Genomic DNA, 26,669 nt, shown 5'->3' on the forward strand with positions numbered 1-26,669 from the left:
AGTCAGTCTGCGTCTGAGACAGATTTCTGCACGGACACTCCCAGTGCTGAAACGCACCACGGACCCCGTGAGCGTCTGGAATCAAGGCATCCAAGGACGTGTCATTCCAGACTGCCTGGACAATCTCTTGGTCTGCCCACAATGCATCAACCCCATCCCCCGCCTCCCAGGACGTGAGGCTATTAGTGGGGGAGTCGCTGTAAATTGACCGCGACTGGACATCTGACGCATCTCCTGGGAGAGCTGGACTTTTGGTAAATCAAACAATTCATTCTTAGAAAATTAGAAATATATGTATTTTTGTGTGTAGATGGATTTATATTTATATATAGTGGGGGTGGGGGAGGTTTGCGGCGAAGATGATGTCACATATTTATAGTGTCTGGTTCTAATTTACAGTTTGCAGCAATGACTCCGGAAGCGTGCAGAATTTCCCCGTTCACTTGTATGAGGCAAAGGCAAAAATCTCTCCTGTTCATGTTAATTTGACTCAATGCCTGATTGCAACTGGCTTTTTTTTAATTAGATACTGTACGACTGGGGATCTTCAGATCAGTTTGACTAGTGTTCGATTGTCCAAATGTGTCAGAAAAGGAAAAGTAAATGACAACAAACTTACCATTAGACATGTGCCGATTACCGGTTTCAAAACTGCAAAAATTTTCTGTCATACTGTCCCTACGTTATTAGAGATTTTTTGATGCCCCAAAAATTTTGGGAGAAATCCCTTGCTTGCAGCTGCAAGGCTCAACCCTCCCCCACCGGTTGTTGCTCAGTGTCAGTGAGTCAGCTGTGCTACACGATGGCTGGAGGAGGCGAAACTACTGAACTCTTTCCTCCTATCGAAGAAAACAAAATCGCTGGTATGGGAATACTTTGGCTACAGAAAACTTACAGAGGGCCACGGCTTAGAGAAGGAGGGCTAACCGACATGTAAAACATGTTTGCGGAGGGTGGCTGCCGAGGAGGCAATACTTCCAATATGGTTTCGCATTTTTACAAAATTAAAGGTTAGTAAACACTGTCATGAACGTTTCCCACCAGCTACGAGAGTTAACTCCAGCGTGTTTAGTGTGTCTTGCGGTGTTAAAACGAGTTTTTCTCTAGATGGCAACTGTCTGTGTTGAGAGAGTGTATAATGTAAACATGATACGAGTCATACACACGATTTATGGAAAATAAGGTAATAATGTTGAGCTGTGGCTGAGGATTTATACTCACTTAAAGGACTGCATTTATTTTAATTCTATTTACAATATTTCAGTTATTTTTTTCAATTTATTTAACTTAACATTATACATATCTTCCAATTTGCTAATATGTTTTGAAAAATAAAAATCCTGTTCAATGGATTTTTTTTAACCCAGATATCTCAAAGTAACACATTTTCGTGCTGTAATTGCGATACCGTAATATATTTGCTTAAGGTTATCATACCGTCAGAATCTCATACCAGTACATGCCTGCTTACCATTAAAGCTCATTATTACCTCAATTACGAATTCATATTTTATATATCATCTCTCTCTCCAATCAAGCTTCAATGCGGGCAGTTCATTTTTAAAATGAGCAATGCGATGGCTGTTAATATTTTCTTTCGGCATGCTTCATCAATTTAGGCCAGGGGTCGGCAACCCAAAACATGGAAAGAGCCACACTTTTATTAGCCTGAAAATGAAGTCAACACAAACTGTATGTAGCTATATTAGCCTAATATCAAAATGACTCAGTCGCGCTTCAAAATTCGCTCCCTCAGTCTATCACGGATTTTTTTTTTTAAAGATATAAATAAATGCAGTATTTTATAGAGCTGTCCCAATCCAATCACGTAGTATCTCACTCTCGCTCCTGCCACTTTTCTTGGTCAGCCAGTGCACTGGAGTTGCGTGTTAAAGTTTAACGATAATTGACAGACGTTAAGGTTTGATCTTACCAGAGATGCTTAGAAGTCGGAACTTTAAAGCGCCACATGCGTCAATCATCGTTAAACTTGTTAAACAGTTGCTGTGGCAACTCCTTGTGTGCGGTGCTGTTAATCTTACTTTAAAAAAGTAATTAAGTACAGTTACAAATTACTTCTCCCAAAAAGTAATTGAGTTAGTAACTCAGTTACCTGAATGTAGGAGTAATTAGTAACTTGGTCAAAGTAACTTGTGTTACTTTTCATGTTTTTTTTTGTTTGTTTGTTTTTTTAACATTCAAAAAAAAAAAAAAAAAAAAAAAAAAAAAATTCAAAAAAAGTTCAAAGGGTTTTTGGGACACTTGGACCCTAGCCCAATTCTTTACCCTAAACTTATCTAGACATAGGGTTATCGCAGATATTGCGATAACTAGATAGTAACCTTTGCTATCTTTGTATGTCATTTAATGTTGTGAATCAACTGTTAAAGTTGTTAAAATTGCTCCCATTATTTCATTAGTTCACCTCTGTCTACTTTTGACAAGTTTAAAACTGTTTCATCATTTAAAGATAGTTTCAAGATTTTGACAATTTAGGAGTATTTTAGATCAAAAGTTACTTAGGTTGGCTAGGAAGGTTCTCTACAACAGAGCCTTCCTGAGAAGTCTACTGCTTTAAGATGGCTGCGGTTTTCTAACGCCGGAAAGTCTATGATTTCGCATCTCTTTCTTTATACATGTGCTAACGCCACCGTGTCTGTCATTTCGCATCTAGTTCTATATACATTTGATATCTTCCGCAGCATCATGTGGGCGTAGTTTTTAGGCTATCAGCTGCAGTCGGGTATTATTGGCGTTTGCAATGGCGTCACAACTCCCTTTCCTACTCCCCACTCCTGCTCTGCTTTCTCGGTGAGTCCGGGTCTCTCACTTTTCTCACATAATTCAACCAACGTAGTAACGCATAGTAACGCACGCCTTTATATCCTCAGTAATGGTGTTGCAAAGATGAGAAAAGTAATTGGTTCCAGGTAGGGTTGTTCCGATCATGTTTTTTTGCTCCCGATCCGATCCCGATCGTTTTAGTTTGAGTATCTGCCGATCCCGATATTTCCCGATCCGATTGCTTTTTTTTGCTCCCGATTCAATTCCAATCATTCCCGATAATTTTTCCCGATCATATACATTTTGGCAATGCATTAAGCAAAAAAGGAATAAAACTCGGACGAATATATACATTCAACATACAGTACATAAGTACTGTATTTGTTTATTATGACAATAAATCCTCAAGATGGCATTTACATTATTAACATTCTTTCTGTGAGAGGGATCCACGGATAGAAAGACTTGTGACTTTGTATATTGTGACTAAATATTGCCATCTAGTGTATTTGTTGAGCTTTCAGTAAATGACACTTTAGCCATGCCCAAATGCATGATGGGAAGTGCAACCATGACTGTGCGTAGTGCTACCAATTGATATATCTTCTCTGCGTTGGGAAATAATATAGGGTGTTAAGAAAAAGATCAATTGCTACCTTGCTTCCCCACATTGCTCCCCACGATACTTCTTATCGTAGGGAGAGGGATGGTAAGGCTTTAGCCAATTAAAAAAGGCTCCAAAGGCCGCCAAAATTCACTCTACTCATTTAACACTGCCTTATATCTCTCTATATAGTTCAAACGGCGTCATTACAGATTGAGCGCGACAATGCGTGAGTGGGTCGTGCAGCGCATGCATTAATTGCGTTAAATATTTTAACGTGATACATTTTCTAAAAAATTAAGTACCGCCGTTATCGGGATAAATTTGATAACCCTACCTTAAGCCTAGACTAAAGACTCCGGATGAGTGTAACATATTATGTCTGTAACGTTAAATACAATTAGAAAACAATTTAATAAAAAAAAATATATATATTTAAAAAAAGGTTTGGCCGATATTTTTTTGCCGATTCCGATACTTTGAAAATGACGTGATCGGACCGATCGGGACATCTCTACGTTAAGGGTTGATCCTGCCAGAGATGCTTGGAAGTCGAAACTTCAAAGCGCTGCATGCACAGTCATTGTTTAACTTCTTAACAGTTGCTGTGGCAACTCATTGTGTGTTAGTGAGCAGCTTGAGCGGATTTGAGTGGACTCACTCAATGAAGCATTGAATAAAGACAAGCATCTTTCTACTTTATTTTTGTTTGAAAATAATTCGGTGGGACAGCAACATATATTGTTTTTTTTTTAATTATACTTTGGGGAAAAAAGTGAAAAAATATGTTTTATATGCATCTTTTTCCAATGCTAAATCTGAATAAACACATTGAACACACACACCAAACATTTTTTGGGGGGGAGGGGAGCACGACTTTGCGGTTTTTCACTTATCGCGACGTGTTCTGGTTTCCATTAACTGCGAAAAACGAGGGATCACTGTAATTATAGGGCCAACTCTATTTTTCAGGAACAACGCAACATGAAAATAAGACCCACAACAGACCTAATCCATTCAGCAGCTTGATCCTTTTTTGTTTTTAAATGGGTCACTGCGGGTTCCAAATAAAAGCAAAAATGTCACAGCAAACAAGACGACACAAGACGTTTCTGTTCACGGCCGAGTCGTTAATTCCCTAATTCCATCTGGCCAGACATCTCTTTGCGCGTGTGGTCAGTGAACTTCCCCGAGGGCCTCGGCTTAGCGGTGACTCATCTCACTTCGGGAGAGCTGCGATCCGAAATATGCTTCACTCCAAAGGCCCTAAAAATAAAAGTGAACACGAGTGGTGGCTTTGTTTACAGCTCATAGGAGGGGGGAGGGGGACATCAGCATGAACTAATATGACAAAATCATCTTAACGGAAAGTGAATAATTGACCAGCAATAACCTTAACCCTTAAAACTTGTTAGACTGTGGAACAATTTGGACACATTTTTAAAATGTAGGTTAATTTATGAGGTATGTGGTCACTATTGTTGTTATCAGCAATCATACCAGGACAGTAAAATGGTGTGTGAGTGCTTTGTGCTTTTGAAAGCAAAGCCAAATCTGTGTTTTTTCAGGACACAAGTTGAGAGGATATGATATCTTGGGGAGAGTAAACTCAGGATAAGTGATGTTTACTTGATTTGATAAGCACCGTGTAGGGGTCCGTGTTATGAAAGCCTCTTGTTTTGTTATTGTCAGGCGAAAAAATAGGTTATGGATTTATATGTTAATGTTTCCTTATTGTCAGGGGCAGGGGTTAATTTGTGCCGGATCAAGATCCGGCACCTCTTGATTTTGGCCTCCCTGTGTTCCGGGACTTATTTGGGCAGATCCGGCACCTCTCGTGTATAGAAGATAATAATAATATGAAAACGTTTTTTAAAAATGTATTGTAATAGCCCCGAATGGGGGGAAAGAAGGAGAGGAGTCATTGGTGGCTTTCTCCACTTTACTGTGGCAACAATAAGAAAACAATAAACAAAATAACAGCCGACTGCCGCCACATTCGACCGCTAACCTTTTCTTCTCGCCAGTCCCCCCCTCACTTCCTACTACCTCACAGCTCTCCACTCTCAGCATCTCTTAAAGGGACCGTGCATAGTTACGGAAATTACAGTATAAAATAAAATAATATGCATAAATTAGTTTACAGAACAAATGCCAAGAATTGCATGTTGTTGATAAAAATTTACATCATTTGAAAGAGTCGGAGATTTTCGATGCACTGAAAATCTGGACCAACAAATCACGCCCCTGACATAAAAAACTAGGGCTGTCAAAATGATCGCGTTAACGGGCGTTAATTAATTTTTTAAATTAATCACGTTAAAATATTTGACGCAATTAACGCAGATGCCCCGCTCAGACAGATTTAAATGACAGTACAGTGAAACGCTCACTTGTTGTGTTTTATGGAGTTTTGCCGCCCTCTGCTGGCGCTTGGGTGCGACTGATTTTATAGGCTTCAGCACCCACGAGTATTGTGTAAGTAATTTTTGACATCAACAATGGCGGGCTACTAGTTTATTTTTGGATTGAAAATTTTACAAATTTTATTAAAACAAAAACATTAAGGGGGGTTTTAATATAAAAATTTCTATAATTCGTTCTAACATTTTCTTTTAAGAACTACAAGTCCCTCTATCCATGGATCGCTTTAACAGAATGTTATTAATGTTAATGCCATCTTGTTGATTTATTGTTATAATAAACAAATACAGTCCTTACGTACCGTATGTTGAATGTATATATCCGTCTTGTGTCTTATCTTTCCATTCCAACAATAATTTACAGAAAAATATGGCATATTTTATAGATGGTTTGAATTGTGATTAATTGCGATTAATTAATTTTTAAGCTGTAATTAACTCGATTCAAAATTTTAATCGTTTGACAGCCCTAGTTTTAATATAAAATTACAATAACATGTAACTATAACATTTATCTTTTAAGAACTACAAGTCTTTCTATCCGTGGATCACTTTAACAGAAAAATGTTAATAATGCCATTTGTGGATTTATTGTTATAATAAACAAATACAGTACTTATGTACAGTATATTGAATATATAAATCCATCTTGTGTCTTATCTTTCCGTTCCAACAATAATTTACAGAAAAATATGGCATATTTTAGAGATGGTTTGAACTGCAATTAATTACGATTAATTAATTTTTTAAGCTGTGATTAACTCGATTAAAAATTTTAATCATTTGACAGCCCTAAAAAAAACTTTTGAAATTTGCAGCTTCTGGAGAGAAAGCAGCCAGGATCAAACGGTATTTCAACATGCCAAAAAGACAGTTGCATTTACGGTCATTTTTGGGTTTTTTTTTAAAAAAAGGAAGATGGTTCAAAATGAGTCAGGAAAGCAACAACCGGCGATTAGGGCATCTGCAGTGATCATGCTAACCGGGTGCAGCAGGAGCTAGCGCCGCAGCAGCTAGCCAGGTTCACGGACAGCCAGTCAAGCCGGGGCAGGAGGCTGCTACCGTGGCAGCAGCTGGTCAGGTCCAGCGCCACCCGGAGTGGGGGACAGCTACAGCGCCAGCGGTTCGCCAGGTGGGCCACCAACAGCGGAGCAACAGCCCAGTACCCTTATGGGAAATTCGGGTTTGGGCTGCACAATTTTTAAGGCGGTGGGAACTTTGGGGCCAGAGAAGACAGGGGGAATGAAACTCGCAAAAGAATGGGTTTGTGTTATTTATTGTAATCTCTGATTTCTTTTAATGTTTTACAAGTTAGACTGTATGTTACTTTAAGTCCCACCTGTGGCTATGTGGGCAATTGCCTGTGCTGTGCAGAGTAAAAAATTGTAAATTGTTGTCATAACATTTATACCATGGATATTATCCGAAATTGAGGCTTGTAAGTCCCACAGCATGGCAAGTGGGCATTTGTGTGTTGTTTTTAGCGCCATTTTCTGCTTATGTTCCGGGGCCTGTGCCCGTCTCGTCATCCCTGCGCTTCCATATGTACTTTGCGTTCTGGCACCTTATGATTTACAAATTAAGCACTGGTCAGGGGTGAAAGTGGGCCGGAACAAAGATTCGGGGCCGGAACCGTGTTTTGATCCCGAAAATATGACGGCAACTGGCAAAACCACATGTTAAAAAACCTGCCTGGCTGCCACACGCGCATCTCCAGACAGGAACCAATCTAGTAACATCAGATTTACAAAAATGTCTAAAGTGTTTGTGCAGCTTAATCAGTTTCCACTTAAATTTATTATTTATTTATTCCACTGAGTTTTGTCCACCGGCTTTGTCTTCACTCTATCTGATGAGTCGCGTCAGCAAACCACCCTGGACTCCCTGGCAGTCCGTTCAATTGGCTGACAGACTGTCATGTGATCAGCACGGATTGGACAAACCAGAGACGTAACAAGCAAACAAATAGCTTATATTATTTTACTTGCTGTGATGGGGAGTTTCCGAACACCGTCCATGTTGCTGTGCACATTTGGAGTTATGTTCATTTCTGTTGGCTAATTTTTTACTTCCTTATAATTAAAAAAAAACGATGTTTCGTTATTTTGAAATGTAAATATTTTTCTAATAATATACAATAATAAATTATTTTTACATGCCTAATTTAAAGCAACAATAGGCAACTTTTCAACCTTTTTAAAATATTTTCATAACATTTGTGACAATATGTCAACTGATAACTAGTTAGATAACAGCTCTTTTATATCTTGAGGGGGGTCTGTATCACTTTCACCGACACTAACTTTGAGGAGGGTGGCAGGAACAAAAAAAAAAACTACAAATGTGCTGACTGCCTTATGGCATAAGTCACTTCCCCTTTTCCCCATTCATTATAAAGATGGAAGTCGGTGCGAATTCAGTAAAGATGGCAGAGCAACAAAACAGACAAAAAGTTTTGTCCGAGGAGGGAAAAAAAGGAAGGCTACCAGGATATACAGAATAAACACTGGCCCGGCTTTCACTCGCTGGCATGAATCCCTCCCCCCTACCGAACACGGTTGCTAACAGTCTTAATATGCTGTTGTTTAGCCAGAACTGGAATCATTACCTTATTATTTTTCATCCTTCACACAGCCGCTGGAAACAGAAATGTTCATTCAATCTGCAGGCAACCGGGAGATTGATTTTTTTATTGATTGATGATTTTACGACTTTTTGCGGGTGTGCGCTGGTCCTCATGGGAAACGCAGTCTTCCTAAAGGCAAGACCGTACCGTTTTTGTCCACCGGCGTCACTAAAATCAATCAAAACTGGAAAAACTACTTGTGTTTCTTGAAGTCATTTGTACTTATTTTTTGTTAATGTATGCTTTTTTGATTATAATGGTTATAATGATATATGATTTAATGTAACTCAACATTTACACTGTCTTCAACTTTAATGTACATCCTATGTTCTTAAGTTATGTTCTAAAGTAGCTAAAATTTAGGTTTTGTATTTATATATGACTGAATATTAGGAGATGGAGGTTGCGGTTATTGCCGTTTTTGTTTACTTATTTTGCATACTATTGAAAAAAATACAATTTTGAATGACAATCAGTTTCTCGTGTTATACCTTATTAGTAAGTGTAATGCAATAGCCTAATGCAAGTGTAAAACCTTTTTTTTCCTGTGGATTACCATATTGGCCCGAATATAAGACGGCCTTGATTATAAGACGAACCCCTCTTTTTTAAGACTCAAGTTTGAAAAAAGACTTTTTGAACACCAAATTAATTTTTATACAGAAAATAATTACAGTACATCCAACATAAATGATTATAACACTATATTTGAGAGAAAAAGCATGTTATTTTGCCTCATTCAAATCTTAATATCTGAACATTTAAATATGTAAACTAAAACGCAATCACATTCGTAAATGAATGGTTTATTTACATTTCAAAAACCAGAAGCCAATCTATTGTGATAAAATAACAAAATTGCAATAACTGCATTAACCATTAAAGTTAAGTCTAACTGTAACTATTCTTGAAACAAATCTGAATAAGGAAAAACATTGCAATAAAATAATGCAAACTGGTTAAATTTGAGAGTAGCTGAGATCTGTCATGACAGAACATCACTTCAATGATATCTGGCGCCATCTAGCGTCGTGAACGGGTATAATGTCTAGACCACGAATATAAGACGACCCCCTCTTTTTCAGTCTTATTTCAATGCAAAAAAACACCGTCTTATATTCACGCCAATACGATATATCTCTGCTAAAAGCAGTTTTCTTTGCATTTCGGTGGTTTTAGGAAGTTTGACCGAAAAACAAACAAACAAAAAAAATATGGCTCTGTGGCCACCTTCATGCCAGGGAGTTCCGGCAAAATGTTATTGCCACTTTCACCCCTGCTTATTGTTAAGTATCATACAGTATATGAAAAAAAATAAAAAATTGTACAGTTATACATTACACATATATTTATAAGAACTTTCACATGTTCATTAAGTCACTGAATTGCTTCAATATCTTCAAACAACTGAAATACATCCTCTAACATCAGTTTCTTTTTAGCAGCAACTTTTCCATTGGCATGAGTGTGGCCTAACACAATGGAGACTCAAGGTTCACGTGAGTACATATGCATGATCAATATCGCTCCAATTTTAGGATACCACAAGTTATGACACTGTATGGTTCCCCAGGTCTTCAAGATGACCCTGACGTCAGTGTAATGATGGCAGGGTCCACTTTGAGGAAGGTCAAGTCCCGTACATGGAAGAAGCAAAGGCATTTCCGACTCCTGGAGGACGGTCTGAGGATATGGTACAAGTCCGGATGGGTGGGAAAAGGCCACTCCACTTGTAAGTTCTCAACGACGCTCCGAAATACTAACTATTCATTAGGGATGCACCATGCTCAAATCTCATCTAGTGCCTAACTCATAACCCACAGGCAACACAGTACATACAGGTGTGACAGTTTGAGTCACTGCCTATTCATTCTCAGGTCACTTCCTGTTGATTTTGGGTTACAGAACAGGAAGTGAGCCATAAAATGCCTCAAAATCAACAGGAGGTTACTGAAAATCAACAGATAATGATCTGAAATGGCCGAATATTACCTGCCACTGACGGCTATATAAGTGGGAGGGGCCGTTTTAAGTGGGAGGGGTTAATTTGCTGCCACCCTCCTGACCAATGTATCGATAATCGTTGTCTCGCCGTATCGTGAGATCGTTATCGTGAGGAAACAAGAGGTTCACACCCCTACAAAACAGGCACCAATATCTCTCTGCATGCCCCCTAGTGGCTAACTCGTAATCTACAGGCAACAAAGGCACCAACAAGTCTATGTGCTGTATACACATGCCCTCTATAATCTAACTAATAACTTACAGGCAACACAGGCACCAATAAGTCAACAATTAAAAAAACAGCACTCACATACAAAAAAACAATCGAAGGTAAGGCTCTTGAGGATCGATATATACTGGCCCATGCTTCATAGCTACCAATTTTCAAGTTGATCATTTCATAAAAATGACGGACGAGTAGGACTTCAAAGTCCACAAGAAGAACAAGAACTACCTTGAGTGTTGCCTTGACATACCTTCAGCCTGTAAAACTTTATGTATTTCGGGCATCTCAAACATGATGACTCAAACACAGTCAGTAGCACCACATCACCAGTTATGCAGATCAACACAAATTTTGGTGGAGATGTCATGAGAAGACACTTGAAAAATTCTAAAGGGCTCATGCCCTAAATCAAGCAGGAAATCCGTTTAAAGCAGGCATTTTAGGGGAATGCGAGCATTTGTTATTTGATGGACATACTCAAAGATTTACTCAAATGAGCCAGTTTTCTAACAGCCAATGACTACTCCCTACTCTGTGATCTCTTTTCAGTCTCAGTGAGTGAGGTGGAGGCCGTCCGCGAGGGCCACCATTCGGAGGTCTTGCAGAGCATCACAGATGAGTTCTCGGCAGACCTCTGTTTCACCTTGGTGTTTCACGGTCGCCAGGGCAACCTGGACCTTGTAGCCGAGTCCCCAGAGGAGGCTCGAGCCTGGATCAGAGGATTGCGCAAGCTCATTCACAAGGCTCAAACCATGGACGAGAAGCAGAGACTGGATCAGTATCCTTAATATTTTGCCATATACAGTCCCATTTTCTATAGCCAGTTTGACTTTGCGCGAGAGGCAAGGTAAACACAAGACAGATTGTCAGCCAGCTAATACAAGTTTCCCTGAGCTACCTCCAAGGTGGATCCAAGATTGGTTCCACAAGGCCGACAAAAACAAAGACGGAAAGATGAACTTCAAAGAAGTGCGGAAGCTGTTGAAGATGATGAATGTGGAAATGAATGAGGAACACGCATTCTATCTCTTCACGGTACAATTTAGAAATTATTTGTTGGTCCTCAAACATGTTAACAAAAGTAACCTCTTCTGTTTGGTTTCAAGATGGCTGACCAATCACAGAGTGGTTCTCTGGAACTCCAGCAGTTTGTCCTCTTCTACAAGATGCTGACCCAGAGGGATGAAGTGTGGAGAGTGTTCCAGGACTACTCTGGAGATGGAGAGACTTTAATGCTGGAAGAGCTGGAGAACTTCCTGAATGTAGAACAGCAGGAAGGAGAAAGCAGCGCCCGACATGCCAAGGAACTAATGGAGCGTTACGACCCATCGGGAACAGGTCAGCAATGCACCTTTAAGCGCCAAGAAAGAAAGACGTCTCTTAAGAAGATTTCTGATTCGAGATTCTAGGGAATTCCTATTAAATGTAAATAAAATGGAGGTTTCAAAGTTGAGGGGCTCACTCTGTGAAACGCCATACAACTCAAGAAAATTTTATCGGTGAGATGGTTTGGAGTTTGTCAGATGTAGCATTCTGAAGACTTAAATTATGTGTTCACTATGGTGGCTTATTTCTATCATTTCTTGCTCGAATGAGAGGCGAATCATCCTCTAAGAAAACCAGAACAGTCAAGTTATGAACGATGATGAAATGATCTGGATGACTAAGAATATCCACAGACATGTCTCTAATAGGACTTTGTCGAAGTTGAATTTGCCCAAATACCTGGCCATCCAAGATGTGTCCTGGCACTACTTCTTTGGATATGGTTAATTTCTGAATTCTGATCTCACTTTGTGCAGCCAAGAAGCACGGTACCATGTCATTAGATGGGTTCCAGATGTACCTGTGCTCGCCAGAGGGCTCCATTTTCAAGCCAGACAAGCTTGGTCTCTACCAGGACATGAGCCAGCCGCTTAGCCACTACTACATCTCCTCCTCGCACAACACCTACCTGATGGAGGATCAGCTGCGAGGCCAGAGCAGCCTGGAGGCCTACATCCAGTGAGGCCTGCTGGTCATACCACACACAATGATTCACCCAAGACATGAAATAGTACCTTGACCCACAAGTTTCTCACCATAGTTGACCTTATTCTATAATCTGCTTCATAGAATCCCGTTCTTGTCTTCTATCTAGGGTTGTTCCGATCATGTTTTTTTGCTCCCCATTGTTTTAGTTTGAGTATCTGCCGATCCCGATATTTCCCGATTCGATTGTTTTTTTTTGTTGCTCCCAATTCAATTCCAATCATTCCCAATAATTTTTCCCGATCATATACATTTTGGCAATGCATTAAGAAAAAAATGAATAAAACTGGGACGAATATATACATTCAACATACACTACATAAGAACTGTATTTGTTTATTATGACAATAAATCCTCAAGATGGCATTTACATTATTAACATTCTTTCTGTGTGAGGGATCCATGGATAGAAAGACTTGTGACTTTGTATATTGTGACTAAATATTGTCATCTAGTGTATTTGTTGAGCTTTCAGTAAATGATACTGCAGCCATTCAACCCAAATGCATGATGGGAAGTGGAACCATGACTGTGCGTAGTGCTACCAATTGATATATCTTCTCTGTGTTGGGTAATAACATAAGGTGTTAAGAAAAAGATCAATTGCCACCTTGCTGCCCCACATTGCTTCCCATGATATTTCTAATCGTAGGGAGAAGGATTGTAAAGCTTTAGCCAATTAAAAAAAGGCTCCAAAGGCTGCCAAATTTCACTCTACTCATTTTACGCTGCCTTTTATCTCTCTAAATGAATAAAACGGCGCCATTACAGATTGAGCGCGACAATGCGTGAGTGGGTCGTGCAACGCATGCATTAATTGCGTTAAATATTTAACATGATACATTTAAAAAAAATTAATTAACGCTGATATCGGGATAAATTTGATAACCCTACCTTAAGCCTAAACATAAGACTCTGGATGAGTGTAACATATTATGTCTGTAACGTTAAATACACTTAGAAAACGATTTAATCAAAAAATATAAATATACTAAAAAAAGGCATGGCCGATATTTTTTTGCCGATTCCGATACTTTGAAAATGACGTGATCGGACCCGATTGATCGGGATGGCGATCGATCGGGACATCTCTACTTCTATCCATTCATGTACGGGTCCTTTGGACTTTTTCTTGCGGACAGTAATAACAGAACATCCACCCAATTTTGAGTTTCAATAGCAATACAAACTACAACTTCTCATGTATATAATAACACAGGGCTCTGAAGAGAGGCTGTCGCTGCGTGGAGGTGGACTGCTGGGATGGCAGCGATGGGGAGCCAGTGGTGTACCATGGCCACACTTTTACCTCCAAGATCCTCTTCAAGGACATTATTGCAACACTGAAGGAATACGCATTCACGGTGGGAAGGACTAACCACATATACAACCCGTCGGGGCAAAAAAATAGACAACTGTATTTGAAGTGCAGTTTTATTTTTTCTTATTAGACGTCCGACTTCCCAGTCATCTTATCCCTCGAAAATCACTGCAGTGTGGAACAGCAGACGGTTATGGCTCGACATTTGAGCAAGATCTTGGGTGACACACTGCTCAAGAACATTTTGGATGGACACACCACCACTCAGTGCCTCCCTTCACCAATGGTGAGTACAATCGCAGTCATTATTGTTGTCAATCAGTGCAAAGTGTCTGAAAAAAAAAAAAAAAAAGTCCCTACGAATGTCTTATCATAGACTTCATGACTATTGACGGGTCAGAATCGACCTTCACCGTGCAACGCCTTTAAGGAGGGGGCCGCCCTGAAGTTTGCTTCAGTTATTCTAGTCGGTCGCCGAGTAAAAACATGCAGGATTTTAACACACCGGATTTAAAAAGTACGAAAGCTGTATTGCATACAAACAGGAAAAGATTGTCTTAAGAGTGATTTGTTCGAGGATTCAGGCAATTATTATATTTTTCGTACTATGCATGCATTTTGAAACGTTGTGAAAAAAAAAAAATCTATGGGAGAACCGGAACCGCTACAGCATTTGCGTCATTCTTCGACATATTTACATAACATAGATGCGTAGCTGCCTGGCTTTTTGCTCTTTTAACAAAGAATCGAGTCTGTTTTATGTTCATATCTATAAAGAATTTGGGGATTTAAGCATTTATTCACAAGTATTTTCAACAGCAAAAGCTCCGTTTACAAATGGCGGCTGCCGCATTGACTAACAGACTAGCCTTGTACTTTGACATATTTAGGTAAAATAAATGCGTAACTGCCAGTTTTGCGCTTTTAACCCTTTAACACCGAATGTGTCGGCAGCGACGCGTTTATGCATATCGTCTTTGAAGCTTCGTCACGCTGTAATTACGTCACCCACGTGCCGCTGGTTGGTCTCGTTTGAAAGTGCGGAAGTTGATGTCCACACCAGTTTTTATTTGAAGTCAATCGGCCAAGAAAAACAGGAGATAATGTCATTTGAGTTTTATAGTTTTATTGCACTCATAAATATGCGTTAAAACGCTGCATGGACCATGTATCCATCTCCATATTTCCATCATTTCTTGTCCTTTTTCAAAACCGAAAGCAGCACAAAAGACTACATATTCCAAGAGCCGTTGTGATGTCAAGAAGGACGAACCAAATGTGATCATTTTTAATAAATTTCCGAGCGAGGCGCCAACTATTGAAAGGGAGGCATGCGAAGCAAGCAACGGCCGGTTGGTTTGAGCGAGCGACTTTGAAACGTGCAGAATGAATCTAAAACTACATTTCGCGCAAGCTAATGCATTATTTCATTAACTCAAGGAAGAAGATGAGCCGAATTTGTCGTTGTTTTCTTGGGATGAGTCGGCGCAGCTCCGTGACCTGAAGAAGCAGCTTTATTGAGTGCGCAAAAAAAAAAAAAAAACTTTACTGGGTCACATCCCTGAAAAATTTTAATTGAACTGAATACTTTTTTTAGATTTTATATATTTTTTTTCTTCACTATAATCTTTTCCATTTTTATGTAGATGTGTGTTCGAGAAGCTTGATTGCATGTACGTGAAGTATATAATTTTGATAAGGTGATGGGTACAACACCTAACTTCACAAAGAGATATCCTCCAAACCCTTTTTGTGTTAGATCAGGGGTCCCCAAACTTTTTCCTGTGAGGGCCACATAACCCTTCTCTTCTCTGATGAGGGGCCGGGGTCAGTTTGTAACAGAAAAAGTGTGACGATTGCAGGAGTGCCTAAATGTAAAAATGTATTGTTTTTCAGAAAGCCACAATCAAATAACCCTTTCTGGATTCTTCACAAAACCAAAGTAAATAAAATAAAAATGATATAATATAATATAGTATAATATAATATAATATAATTAGGGCTGTCAAACGATTACAATTTTTAAGCGAGTTAATCACAGCTTAAAAATTAATCGTAATTAATCGCAATTCAAACATCTCTAAAATATGCCTTATTTTTCTGTAAATTATTGTTGGAATGGAAAGATAAGACACAAGACGGATATATACATTCAACATACTGTACATAAGTACTGTATTTGTTTATTATAACAATAAATCAACAAGATGGCATTAACATTAATATTCTGTCAAAGCAATCCCTGGATAGAAAGACTTGTAGTTCTTAAAAGATAGATTTTAGTACAAATTATAGAAATTTTATGTTAAAACCCCTCTTAATGTTTTCGTTTTAATAAAATTGGTAAAATTTTCAATCAAAAAAATTAACTAGTAGCTCACCATTGTTGATGTCAAGAATTACACAATGCTCATGGTGCATAAAATCAGTCGCACCCAAGCGCCAGCAGAGGGAGACAAAAAACACAAGTAACAAGTGGACATGACACTGCTGTCATTTTAATCTGTTTGAGCGGGGCATATGCGTTAATTGCGTCAAATATTTTAACGTGATTAATGAAAAAAAATTAATTACCGCCCGTTAACGCGATAACTTTGACAGCCCTTAATATAATATCATATCATATCATATCATATCATATAATCAGGGGTGCACATAATTTTTTTGCCCAGGTTCTCAGAGGAGGACCTGGAGATGTGACTTGGTCCTCATTGAGCTTGAGAGCCGACCCACCTGATGCGATAAATTTATGACAAGCTTTACTTAGAGCCAATTAACTTTGATTAATTATATTAACAGTTAATGCTTGATTAACATCAACTGGCACAACAAAATTGCCATTACTTTGAAGTGAAATGTAAAGAAATAAACATAAAAGCACCAATTCAAAATAAAGGGCATTATGCGGCTCCCACATTAACTCCAAGCCTTTTTAAAAGTGGGATGTCCTCCTCATAAGACCTCATTGAACGTGTATGTTTAGCTTTGTAAAATGCGAGCAAAAACACGTTTGTCAGTGCATGTCGCTGTTCATTACCTTTATTCCGCCGCCACATGTCCATAGGGCGAGTGGGGTCCTGTTTGACATCGATAGTTTGCTTAATTGCCACATGCTCTCTGTTTTTTTCGTGCTTTTCAAAGTTTGGATGGCTGAAATTCTTTGACCCTACATAAAATGCGTTGCTCTAATCGGCGACATTGGGATTCTCACGGCACATTTTGTACCGCATTTCCGTGCGAGCATCATTCGCTTCTAGCCATGGTACCTCCTGTAGCCACTTTTCAGCAAAAGTCCTTTTTTTCGGTAGCTCCGGTGACGTCTCTGTCGTCTGTCTGTCTTTTGACGGGGGTGGGGGAACACGGAAGTAATTACTCAGTGTGGCCTGCCTCATCGACATTTTGAGAAGTTATTTTCTCGTGTCCGCCGCAAATAGAGTGGTCAGCCATCGGTACGCAAAAGCGTATGGAAGCCGTTGAGGGCCAGCGCGTTTGTCTACGTCCAGTACGCATGTGCGGACCACTTATGTGCACCCCTGAATATAATATAATATAATATAATATCATGTAATATAATATAATATAATAATACTGTATTAATTAAATAGATAATAACCAAATAACCATTGCTCAGTTCTTCACAGAAAAAAGCCAGGACATAAATAACTCTATTGAAAAAAAAAAAAAAAAAAAATTTTTTTTTTTTTTTTAACAATTTTTTTTTTTGTTTTGTTCAGGGGGCCGGACCAAATGTGGCTGCGGGCCGTGTCCGGCCCGCGGGCCGTAGTTTGGGGACCCCTGTGTTAGATGATATAATTTTTTCTCTCACTATTTTGCACAGTATATAACCTGTTTTGACCACAGTATGTATAAAGGCCAAAAACACCTATGACCATACTTGCTGTTTGTGTTGGATTGTCAAACATAAAACTATTCAATCTTATTTTTTTCTATTGAATGTTTATCCTAACAAGTTGAATAAATATTATCAAGCTTCAAAACAGTTGGTCGAGCATGTTTGGTTGTCAATGAGACATCAACATTACAAATTTTGAAAAAAGATTTTGGGATTTTTTTGGTCTTTTTGGGTCCAAAATGTGGATTATAATTGGTCAGTGTAGAAAACAACCGTTGAGACATGAAGTTCAAGGTGTCCTGAAAAAAGGGACCCAACTTGGCCATTGTAAACATTTTTTCCTTTGAAATATAAAGGCAACATCAAATGCACGCAAATTCAGCCAAAATAGGCTTAGGTGTTTAAGGGTTAACAAATAATCGAGACTGTTTTACGTTCATATCTATAAAGAATTTGGGGATTTAAGCATTTCCTTCTCAAGAATTTTCAACAGAAAAAGCTCCGTTTACAAATGGAGGCTGCCGCATGCCGCATCTACCAACAGACTACCGTTGTACTTCGACATTGTTACGTAAAATAAATGCGTAACTGCCCGGTTTTTTGCTCTTTTAACAAAGAATTGTGACTGTTTTACATTCATATCTATAAAGAATTCAGGAATTTAAGCATTTATTGACAAGAATTTTTACCCAGGAAAAGCTCTGTTTACAAATGGCGGCCGCCACATTGACTAACAGACTAGCATCATTCTTCAACATATTTACATAAAATAAATGCTAACTACCAGTTTTTTTTTGCTCTTTTAACAAAGAATTGAGACTGTTTTACGTGATTATCTACAGTGTTGTCACAGATTACTTAAAAAAGTAATTTAATTACTGATTACACCTCAAAAAAGTAATCTAGTTACTTTACCGATTATCATCAAAATAACTAAGTTACTTTAAAAGTAACTTATCAGTTACTTTTTACCAATTTTTCTCCTTTTGCTGCCTCAACATAAAAATAACAAAAATTGTCATCGCATGTAATTGAATTTATCACATAAGGCTTAATCTTTGAGTTAGCGGGGGTTTAATTAGTCGATGGAGTTGATTTCAACCACCATTGACTCGCGCTAGCTTAGCCACCCCGGAGCCCTGAAACTAACAAATAACTGACAAACTGCACGGAATTTGTTCAAATCAACTCCAACAACTAAATAAACCCCCGCTAACTCCAAGATAAAGCCTAATGTCAAAAATTCTGAACTTCCCCTTTAAAATAAAGACCTAGCTGTTAAAATATTGTCTATAAAAGTTGTAAAGCAATAAAACAAACAACAAAAAGTATCGAAATGAACAAGAATCCTACAACGTATTTCATAATGGGTCAAAATCATTTTTCGAGCAGATCATGTGACTAGCACCTAAGACACTAGCTTTTGCTTTGCTAAGCCAAAACTACACCTGTGGAGGCAAGATGGGTATTTAGAATTTCTGTAAACCTAAGCTTTCAAACGCAACCAACAACAACTGAGCTTGAACAGTTTTATATATATGTATATATACAGTATTGGCCAAACGTTTGGTGACACCTCAAAGGTGGACACTTTGAACAATGTAGAATATAAAACCTGTTTTCAGTTTTTTCACTTTTTTGCCATTCCACATCTTCGTTCATAGTTTTGATGTATTCAGAGAGGATTTACAATAGTAGGGAAAATATATAAAACGTAAAAAATGTTTAGGTGTGTCCAGGGCTGGCCCAGCCTTTACGCAGACTATGCAGCTGCTTAGGGCCCCTGACCACTAGGGGCCCCCCAATTTGCAATGGTTTAATTTATATTCTATTTTGTTTACTGCAGTTTGCTTTATTTGACTTTTGTGCGTTTTGATACTTGATTACAAGCTTAAAAAAATAAAAGTTCTCCCTTAACTTCTTTCTTTCCTCTTTTAAAAAAAGGTTTGGCGCTATCTACTGTAAGTACTGACAATCATTTGGGGTGAGAAGTTTGAAGTATGCAGTGCAACAAAATCTGATTAATACACAAAATATGGACGTATGGGTTGGATTGCATGTATGGGTTTCACAGTACACTGTGACGAAATGGTGGGCCAAAAATAAGGGCCCCTTTGCATTTTTTTGCTCAGGGCTCCCAAATGGCCTGGGCCGGCCCTGAGTGTATCCAAACTTTGACTTTTGTTTCAGTCATCAACATGCTTTGCCCCCAGACCCACAAAAGTAAAACTCCGCCTATAGTGACAAACGCTGACAATAAAATAGGCATAAACGCTGGTTACAAACTGTAGAAGTGCTGGCTGTCTTGTTACCTCCCGGCTTTTTCGAGTTTTGTCGCGTTGTCCTGTAATTCCAAGTGCTTCCTTGTTGAATTGGGTGGAGAGTTTTTAGCGGCCGACAGTCTTTTTCAGCCAGCGTAAAGTTTGCAACGCACGGAGATATTTTTGTCATCTTTACTGGACAGAAATGTGTAGTAATGGCTGTATTTCCAGTGAGCAAATGCATCCATTTGCGGCATATATCCTGCCTTTCACTGTTAGCCTAGCTGCATCGTCAGAATGCTACAGTATGTTGTTGACCGCCGTGGCAGACAGCCTCAAACAGCATCGTAATACACGTGACCCCCCCCCCCCCCCCCCGTGCTCTTCGTACATGACTAGAGTATTCTTCATTCTACAAACATTATGAGGCAAAAACAAAATAGTAACGCACAGGCACTAGGGAAACTAACTTTAATCGGATTACTGTCTTGGAAAAACGCGATTACTCTACTGAAGAAAGTAATCAGATTACAGTTACTGACAACACTGATTATCTATAAAGAATTGGGGGATTTAAGCATTTATTCAAAATAATTTTCAACGGAAAAAGCTTTGTCTGCGATTCCACTCGGTCAGCTTTGACAACCACGCCAACAATGCAGACCCCCTATTAATCAGCCCCGCACGCCGTCAATAGTTATGAAGTCTATGGTCTTATCAAACCAGAAGAGAGAAATAGCAAAATTTTCCATTGGTTGTAGTGCTCATAAGACTGTTTTGAGACGACTGTCCATTAGCACTTAGCAAACATCAATGTATTTTAACATCAGCAGGAGACCGTAAAGTGCAAAAACACAAGTGGTCCTCTAGAGTGCTCAGATGTATACACATTTCAAAGTCCTGCACTAATGATAGTGTCTTATTGACCTGTGAAGGACCTGAAGCGAAAGGTGTTATTGAAAGCAAAGAAAATAAGCAGTGCAGAGGGCTCCCAGGACGGAACACTCACAGACGATTTTAGCGATGAGGAGGATCTGGTCAATGGTGAAGCTGGAGATAAAGAGCTTCATGCTGAGGCTTTGAACCGCCAAGATAAGGTAAAGTTGTGTCCAAAATATCGGCTTCCACTTGCATTATTTCATCCAGTTCGTTTGTCAGATTAGGCTGTTGTGAAGATTTTTTCGTTGTTTTTGACTAAAAAGTTGGCTCACTGCCCTACTTTTTTCCCCTCTGGGCTCAGAAACCCAAGTCCAAACTCTCCCAGGAGCTATCTGATCTGGTGGTTTACTGCAGGAGCGTACACTTCCGTGGTTTTAAAGGCAACCCTTTACAGAGCAAATGTAACGAGATGTCCTCGTTTTCAGAGTCGAAGGCTAAAAGGCTCGCTAAGGAAGCAGGTAACAGTATTGAATGAACAACAAATGAATTTTTAGTTCATTCATTTTTTATAGATGCACTACACTTGTCATATTCTTCTACAGGAGCAGACTTTGTACAGCATAATGTAAAACAGCTAAGCAGGATTTACCCTAGTGGCCTCAGGACTGACTCCTCAAACTATAACCCTACAGAATTGTGGAATGTGGGATGCCAAATTGGTAAGGAGGAGAGCTTTGATGCCAAATGTGTTCCTACAATCCAGACAGTGAACTTTTGACTGAAGCCATGTTTTACTCTTTGCCCCAAGTGGCTTTAAACTTCCAGACGGCAGGTCTGGAGATGGACCTGAACGACGGGCTCTTTGGACAGAATGGTCGCTGCGGTTACGTGCTGAAACCGAATTTCATGAGGGACAACCGCACAACATTTAATCCGGAGAAACCTGAAGAGCAGCCGGGCTACAATCCTCTGCGTTTATCAATTCAGGTCAACAGAGAACTTTTCTTTAGCTGATTTGAGCTTTTATGGACTTACATGTTTTTCATTTAGGTGATAAGTGGGCAGCAGCTTCCAAAGGTGAACCAGAAAGAGGGTTCCATTGTAGACCCCCTGGTCAGGGCTGAAGTATATGGAGTACAGCAGGACCAGGCTAAGGAGGAGACTAGTCACATAAACAATAATGGTACGAGAAGGTGAATGGATGGTTTAAATTACATTGAAGCTATAGTAGAAGAACTGTGATCTCTCTTCCTGCAGGATTTAACCCTGTGTGGAATCAGACTTTGAATTTTGTCATTCACACTCCCGATCTGGCCATGATTCGCTTTGTGGTGGAAGATTACGACAAGACATCCAGAAATGATTTCATTGGACAATATACGATACCTTTTACGTGCATCCAATCAGGTGAAGTGATACTTTTCATTTAAACAAACAAAAAAAAAAAAGAAAATACTAATTCTCAGGGAGACAATTAACCAGAAAATTTATTTTTTGTTGCAGGATATCGGCACATTCATCTACTTTCAAAAGATGGGACCACCATCCCTCCTGCATCACTTTTTGTCAATATCAGTATCTCTAAACTTACATGAACAACTTAACTCTCCTGTTTGAATAGGATTTTAGTGGGGAAAATTAGAAACCGGGGCTTGTCTAATTATCAGAAAGTAAACAACAACAACAAAAAAATCTATTATACATTGTTTGTATAACACGATTATCCATTACTAACTATTAAAATTCTATAGTGCATTTACCAGGTCATGATTAATAGATAATAATTAACTTTTTTCAATACATTTTATTTTCTTATGTATAGTACACACTAGTGTATTATTCTCCCCCCCATGATTTTGGGACATGAAAGACATTTTCCACAAATACTGCCGAAAGGATTTGACATCTTAGTGAACATTTGGAAACTGGATTATGGTTCTATTTTGTTACATTATACTAGTTGCGAGAAGCCGAGAATCTGTGCAATACTACAATTATTTACGGACAATCAGTACTGGCCTTGTTTGATTATAGGTAAAGGAAACAAAAACGTGATATGCATCCTTCTGATTCATACCTTGACATTCATGTTAATATCTTGCCTTTCAAACCTCTACCATGCGAGCTTGCATGAGTTGGTTTTATTCACTTCCTCAGTGTACACAGGGCTTGTTGTGTACAATTCGGATATTATGCAAATGTTATTCTATGCATCTAAAATAAATGTCAATACAATTTTAAGACAATGTGTGGCTTATTTATTAACAGTAAAAAATGTACTATAAAATCTACATTACTAGTGAGACATGTCAAAGAAGCGATCTATAATATATTAACATTTGTAACATTAGCAACATTCTTCAACTCACAGTTTCTTCGCTCCTCTGTATTATTTTCACGTCTCTTCTCAGACTATATCATTCAGTGTTCCCTGCATAGCAGTCTTCAGGGTGAGGCCACCGATGTCCGAGTCCCTCTCTACCCCTTGCTCCACCGAGGTCCCCGGGTGGTGCCTCTGCAAATGTTTGACCACCTGAAACCTCTGCTTTGCTCTATATGAACAATGGCAACAGCGAAATGGCAGCTGCTCTGTGTGGGTCAGGAAGTGGTGCCTGAGGCCAGCAGGCCAGCGAAAGGCCTTGTGGCACACGCCGCATGCGTACGAACTCTGGTCGCCATGCTGCCGCTGGTGGGTCTTCAAAATAAAGTTGGTCTTGAATGCTTTGCCACATTTCTCACAGACGAAGGCGCGTACATCGCAGTGCTGTGTGGTCTGGTGGGCACGGAGAGCATCCGCTCGGTTAGTACGGTATTCACACTGGTCGCAGGTAAACGGCTTCTCTCCTACACCCAAACGATATGGGGCAATTGGATTTTATTGGTTATCTCAAGGGGTGTAACGGTACACAAAAATCTTAGTTCAGCACGTACCTCGGTTTTGAGCTCACAGTTCAGTTCATTTTCGGTACAGTAAGAAAACAAAATGCAAAATATAAATGTGCTAGTTGTTTATTACACACTTGTGTGCTTTCAACAATAGGAACTAGGGCTGTCAAAATTATCGCGTTAACGGGCGGTAATTAATTTTTAAAATCAATTGCACTAAAATATTTGACGCAATTAACGCACTTGCCCCGCTCAAACAGATTGTGTAAACAGATTGTTATTTGTGGTTTTTGGAGTTTTGTCGCCCTCTGCTGGCGCTTGGGTGCGATTGATTTTATGACCCTGAGAATTGTGTAATTATTGACATCAACAATGGCGACCTACTAGTTTATTTTTTGATTGAAAATTTTACAAATTTTATTAAAACGAAAACATTAAGAGGGGTTTTAATATAAAATTTCTATAACTTGTACTAACATTTATCTTTTAAGAACTACAAGTCTTTCTACCCATGGATCGCTTTAACAGAATGTTAATGTTAATGCCATCTTGTTGATTTATTATAATAAACAAACACAGTACTTATGTACAGTATGTTGAATGTATATATCCGTCTTGTGTCTTATCTTTCCATTCCAACAATAATTTACAGAAAAATATGGCATATTTTAGAGATGGTTTGAATTGCGATTAATTAATTTTTAAGCTGTGATTAACTCGATTAAAAATTGTAATCGTTTGACTGCCCTAATAGGAACATTAGCCTATACAAAGCTAGAATTCTGCTCAAAAAGTAGCGGGTATTTAAAGATAATCCAACAACAATCTGCCTTTCAGACCCCACGTATTGGTCAGCTTTCTTTCTGAAAGAAAGAAGAAAAAAGTCCTGTGCTAAAGAGAAAAGCAATCCCAATGACAAAGCTTTTAACATGTATTTTACAAATGAAATGCCTCAAACTTTTTTTTCTTATGAACAGTTTTCAAATGCTTTATTGGTGGATTTTCTCAAGTTAAAGCGCCACACAGAAATTAATAAATTTAATTGTGTAAGCAGGATGTGTGTATTATTCTTATTATTTAATTACAGGTGTTTTAGCTTATTTTATTTTATTTAAATGGGCTATTATTTATTTTATTACGTGTTTATATTTTATAAATGTGATGTAGTATTCATTTATATTGTATATTTTATGTTGTATAACTTTAGTTCCTATGTGAATATTAGTTCCTACTTGTTTTGTTGTGGTAGGAGGGTTTTCTAGTGAAAACGGGGCCGTGTTGGTTATTATTATAGCAGAGAGGACAGCAGTAAACCCTCCCTACCACTCTGATCTACCACTCAAGAGATCTGATGGACTCAAAAAGTAGGTTACGATTGCATATTAGTTTGAAAATCGACCGGATCCACCGTATTATTACACAGGTGATTTCCGGCCCGATCCGGTAGTAGTATTGACGCAGGAGGGCCGCGTCTCGCGTCAAATAATAAACTCTGCCGTTCTTCTCGCGTGCTTCGCGTTGAGCCGCTTCTAGGACGCATCTAACACGCGGCCGCACTGCGACTGGTGTGCATTGGCTGATTTGACTCCAAACACCCGCGATTCACTGCGTTCTCGCGGCGGCCACGTTGTCGCGCCGTTGACGTTTCTGGACTGTCCTACCGTGTTGGTCCTCATTATAGTAGAGAAGACGGAGTAAATATAATCTACACAGAGAAACTGTAACCCGATCGACTCACAGCCTCGAAAAGTAAGGGTTATATTACCTCAGAAATTCGTTCGGTACACGTCCGTTCCGAACCGACTACTACGTACCGAAACGGTTCAATACTATTACATGTACCGGTACACCCTTAGTTATCTCAGATTGTGTATTTGTGCTTTTATTTAAAAATGATAGAACTTTATCCGCTTGGGTCTCACCAGTATGCTTGGTCATGTGGTACTTCAGTTGAGTGGCCCACTTGCATTTGTAGCCACATTCAGGACAAAGGTACTTTTTCTCATCTTGGTGAACCCTCATATGAAGCTTGAAAATGACAAAACATGATAACATAGCTGAGAATATTTGCAGTGCAGTTGTAGAAATGGACAGGTTTTTTTTTTTAAATAATTGAATTTGATTAACAGGCATGAAAATGGGTCAGTGGTTAAATAGGTGGGAAGAGTGTGGAGGAAATATGTTCCGGTAGGGCTGTCCCAAAACACTAATTTTCTCCTGATTAGCCAGCCGACTATTTTTACGATTAGTCGACTTTTTACTAAATTAGCAATGAAATTTTTGTTGACGCTTATTTATTCATAGAAACCCTTAAATTCTTTATCAAAATATAAATAAACATGTAAATAACAATAATTATTCACACATTAACAATGAAGTCAAATGTTGATAGCATTTACTAATGCAAAAGAATGCAATGTAAACATATTCAGAACACTGACTTTGCCTTTCCAACATTATTCAAAACAATTACAAAAAATATCTAGCATTATTATTATAGTATACTACTATATAAAATAGTATTATAAGAATTATAATATTCATTGCCAATCATATTTTTCAAAAAGGATGTCATTTGAAAGCTAATCTTAGTGTAAAATCTGAATTCTGTAGTATTATACTATTTACAGTGCCCTCCATAATTATTGGCACCCCTGGTTAAGATGTGTTTTTTAGCTTCTAATTTTTTAATTCAAATAATATGGGACCTTAATGGGGAAAAAAAGAGAAAAATCCAACCTTCAATACAAGTGCATTTATTCAGTGGGGAA

General features: G+C 38.7%; 2 protein-coding genes across 9 annotated transcripts in view; one reads left to right on the forward strand and one right to left on the reverse strand.

The window, feature by feature from the left end:
* plcd4a (phospholipase C, delta 4a) lies at positions 1-26,540 on the forward strand. Of its 4 annotated transcripts, none has more exons than XM_057851984.1 (16): positions 1-254; positions 9,869-9,936; positions 10,011-10,169; positions 11,217-11,445; positions 11,573-11,702; positions 11,774-12,005; positions 12,470-12,671; positions 13,918-14,062; positions 14,150-14,305; positions 21,069-21,230; positions 21,374-21,530; positions 21,615-21,731; positions 21,821-21,999; positions 22,063-22,195; positions 22,270-22,419; positions 22,516-26,539. In XM_057851984.1, the coding sequence occupies exons 2-16, from the start codon at positions 9,918-9,920 to the stop codon at positions 22,605-22,607; spliced, it is 2,262 nt and encodes a 753-aa protein (XP_057707967.1). In that variant the 5' UTR covers positions 1-254; positions 9,869-9,917; the 3' UTR covers positions 22,608-26,539. The 4 variants fall into 4 exon arrangements, with proteins under 4 accessions (XP_057707967.1, XP_057707966.1, XP_057707968.1 ...); XM_057851983.1 differs by having other exon boundaries at positions 9,880-9,936; XM_057851985.1 differs by having other exon boundaries at positions 9,883-9,936.
* Positions 21,501-26,669, reverse strand: part of znf142 (zinc finger protein 142) — a 32,159-nt gene continuing 26,990 nt past the window's right edge. For 2 of the 5 annotated variants that reach the window (XM_057851979.1, XM_057851978.1), the window contains exons 8-9: positions 25,821-25,926; positions 21,505-23,856 (exon numbers count right to left, since the gene is read on the reverse strand). In XM_057851979.1, coding sequence (XP_057707962.1) covers positions 23,420-23,856; positions 25,821-25,926 — 543 coding nt within the window. In that variant the 3' untranslated portion in view covers positions 21,505-23,419. Of the gene's footprint in view, positions 23,857-25,820; positions 25,927-26,669 lie in introns of all 5 variants that reach the window. The other 3 variants (XM_057851980.1, XM_057851977.1, XM_057851981.1) reach the window with 3 other exon arrangements.

Source organism: Corythoichthys intestinalis, chromosome 12 (assembly GCF_030265065.1).
Source record: "Corythoichthys intestinalis isolate RoL2023-P3 chromosome 12, ASM3026506v1, whole genome shotgun sequence".
NCBI classification, from domain to species: Eukaryota; Metazoa; Chordata; class Actinopteri; order Syngnathiformes; family Syngnathidae; genus Corythoichthys; species Corythoichthys intestinalis.

Coding starts and splice junctions, on each gene's coding strand:
- plcd4a (XM_057851982.1), top strand. CDS start 9,989: ATGACACTGTATGGTTCCCCAGGTCTTCAAGATGACCCTGACGTCAGT. Junction 10,170..11,216: donor GGGAAAAGGCCACTCCACTT/GTAAGTTCTCAA, acceptor ATCTCTTTTCAG/TCTCAGTGAGTGAGGTGGAG. Junction 11,446..11,572: donor GAGAAGCAGAGACTGGATCA/GTATCCTTAATA, acceptor GCTACCTCCAAG/GTGGATCCAAGATTGGTTCC.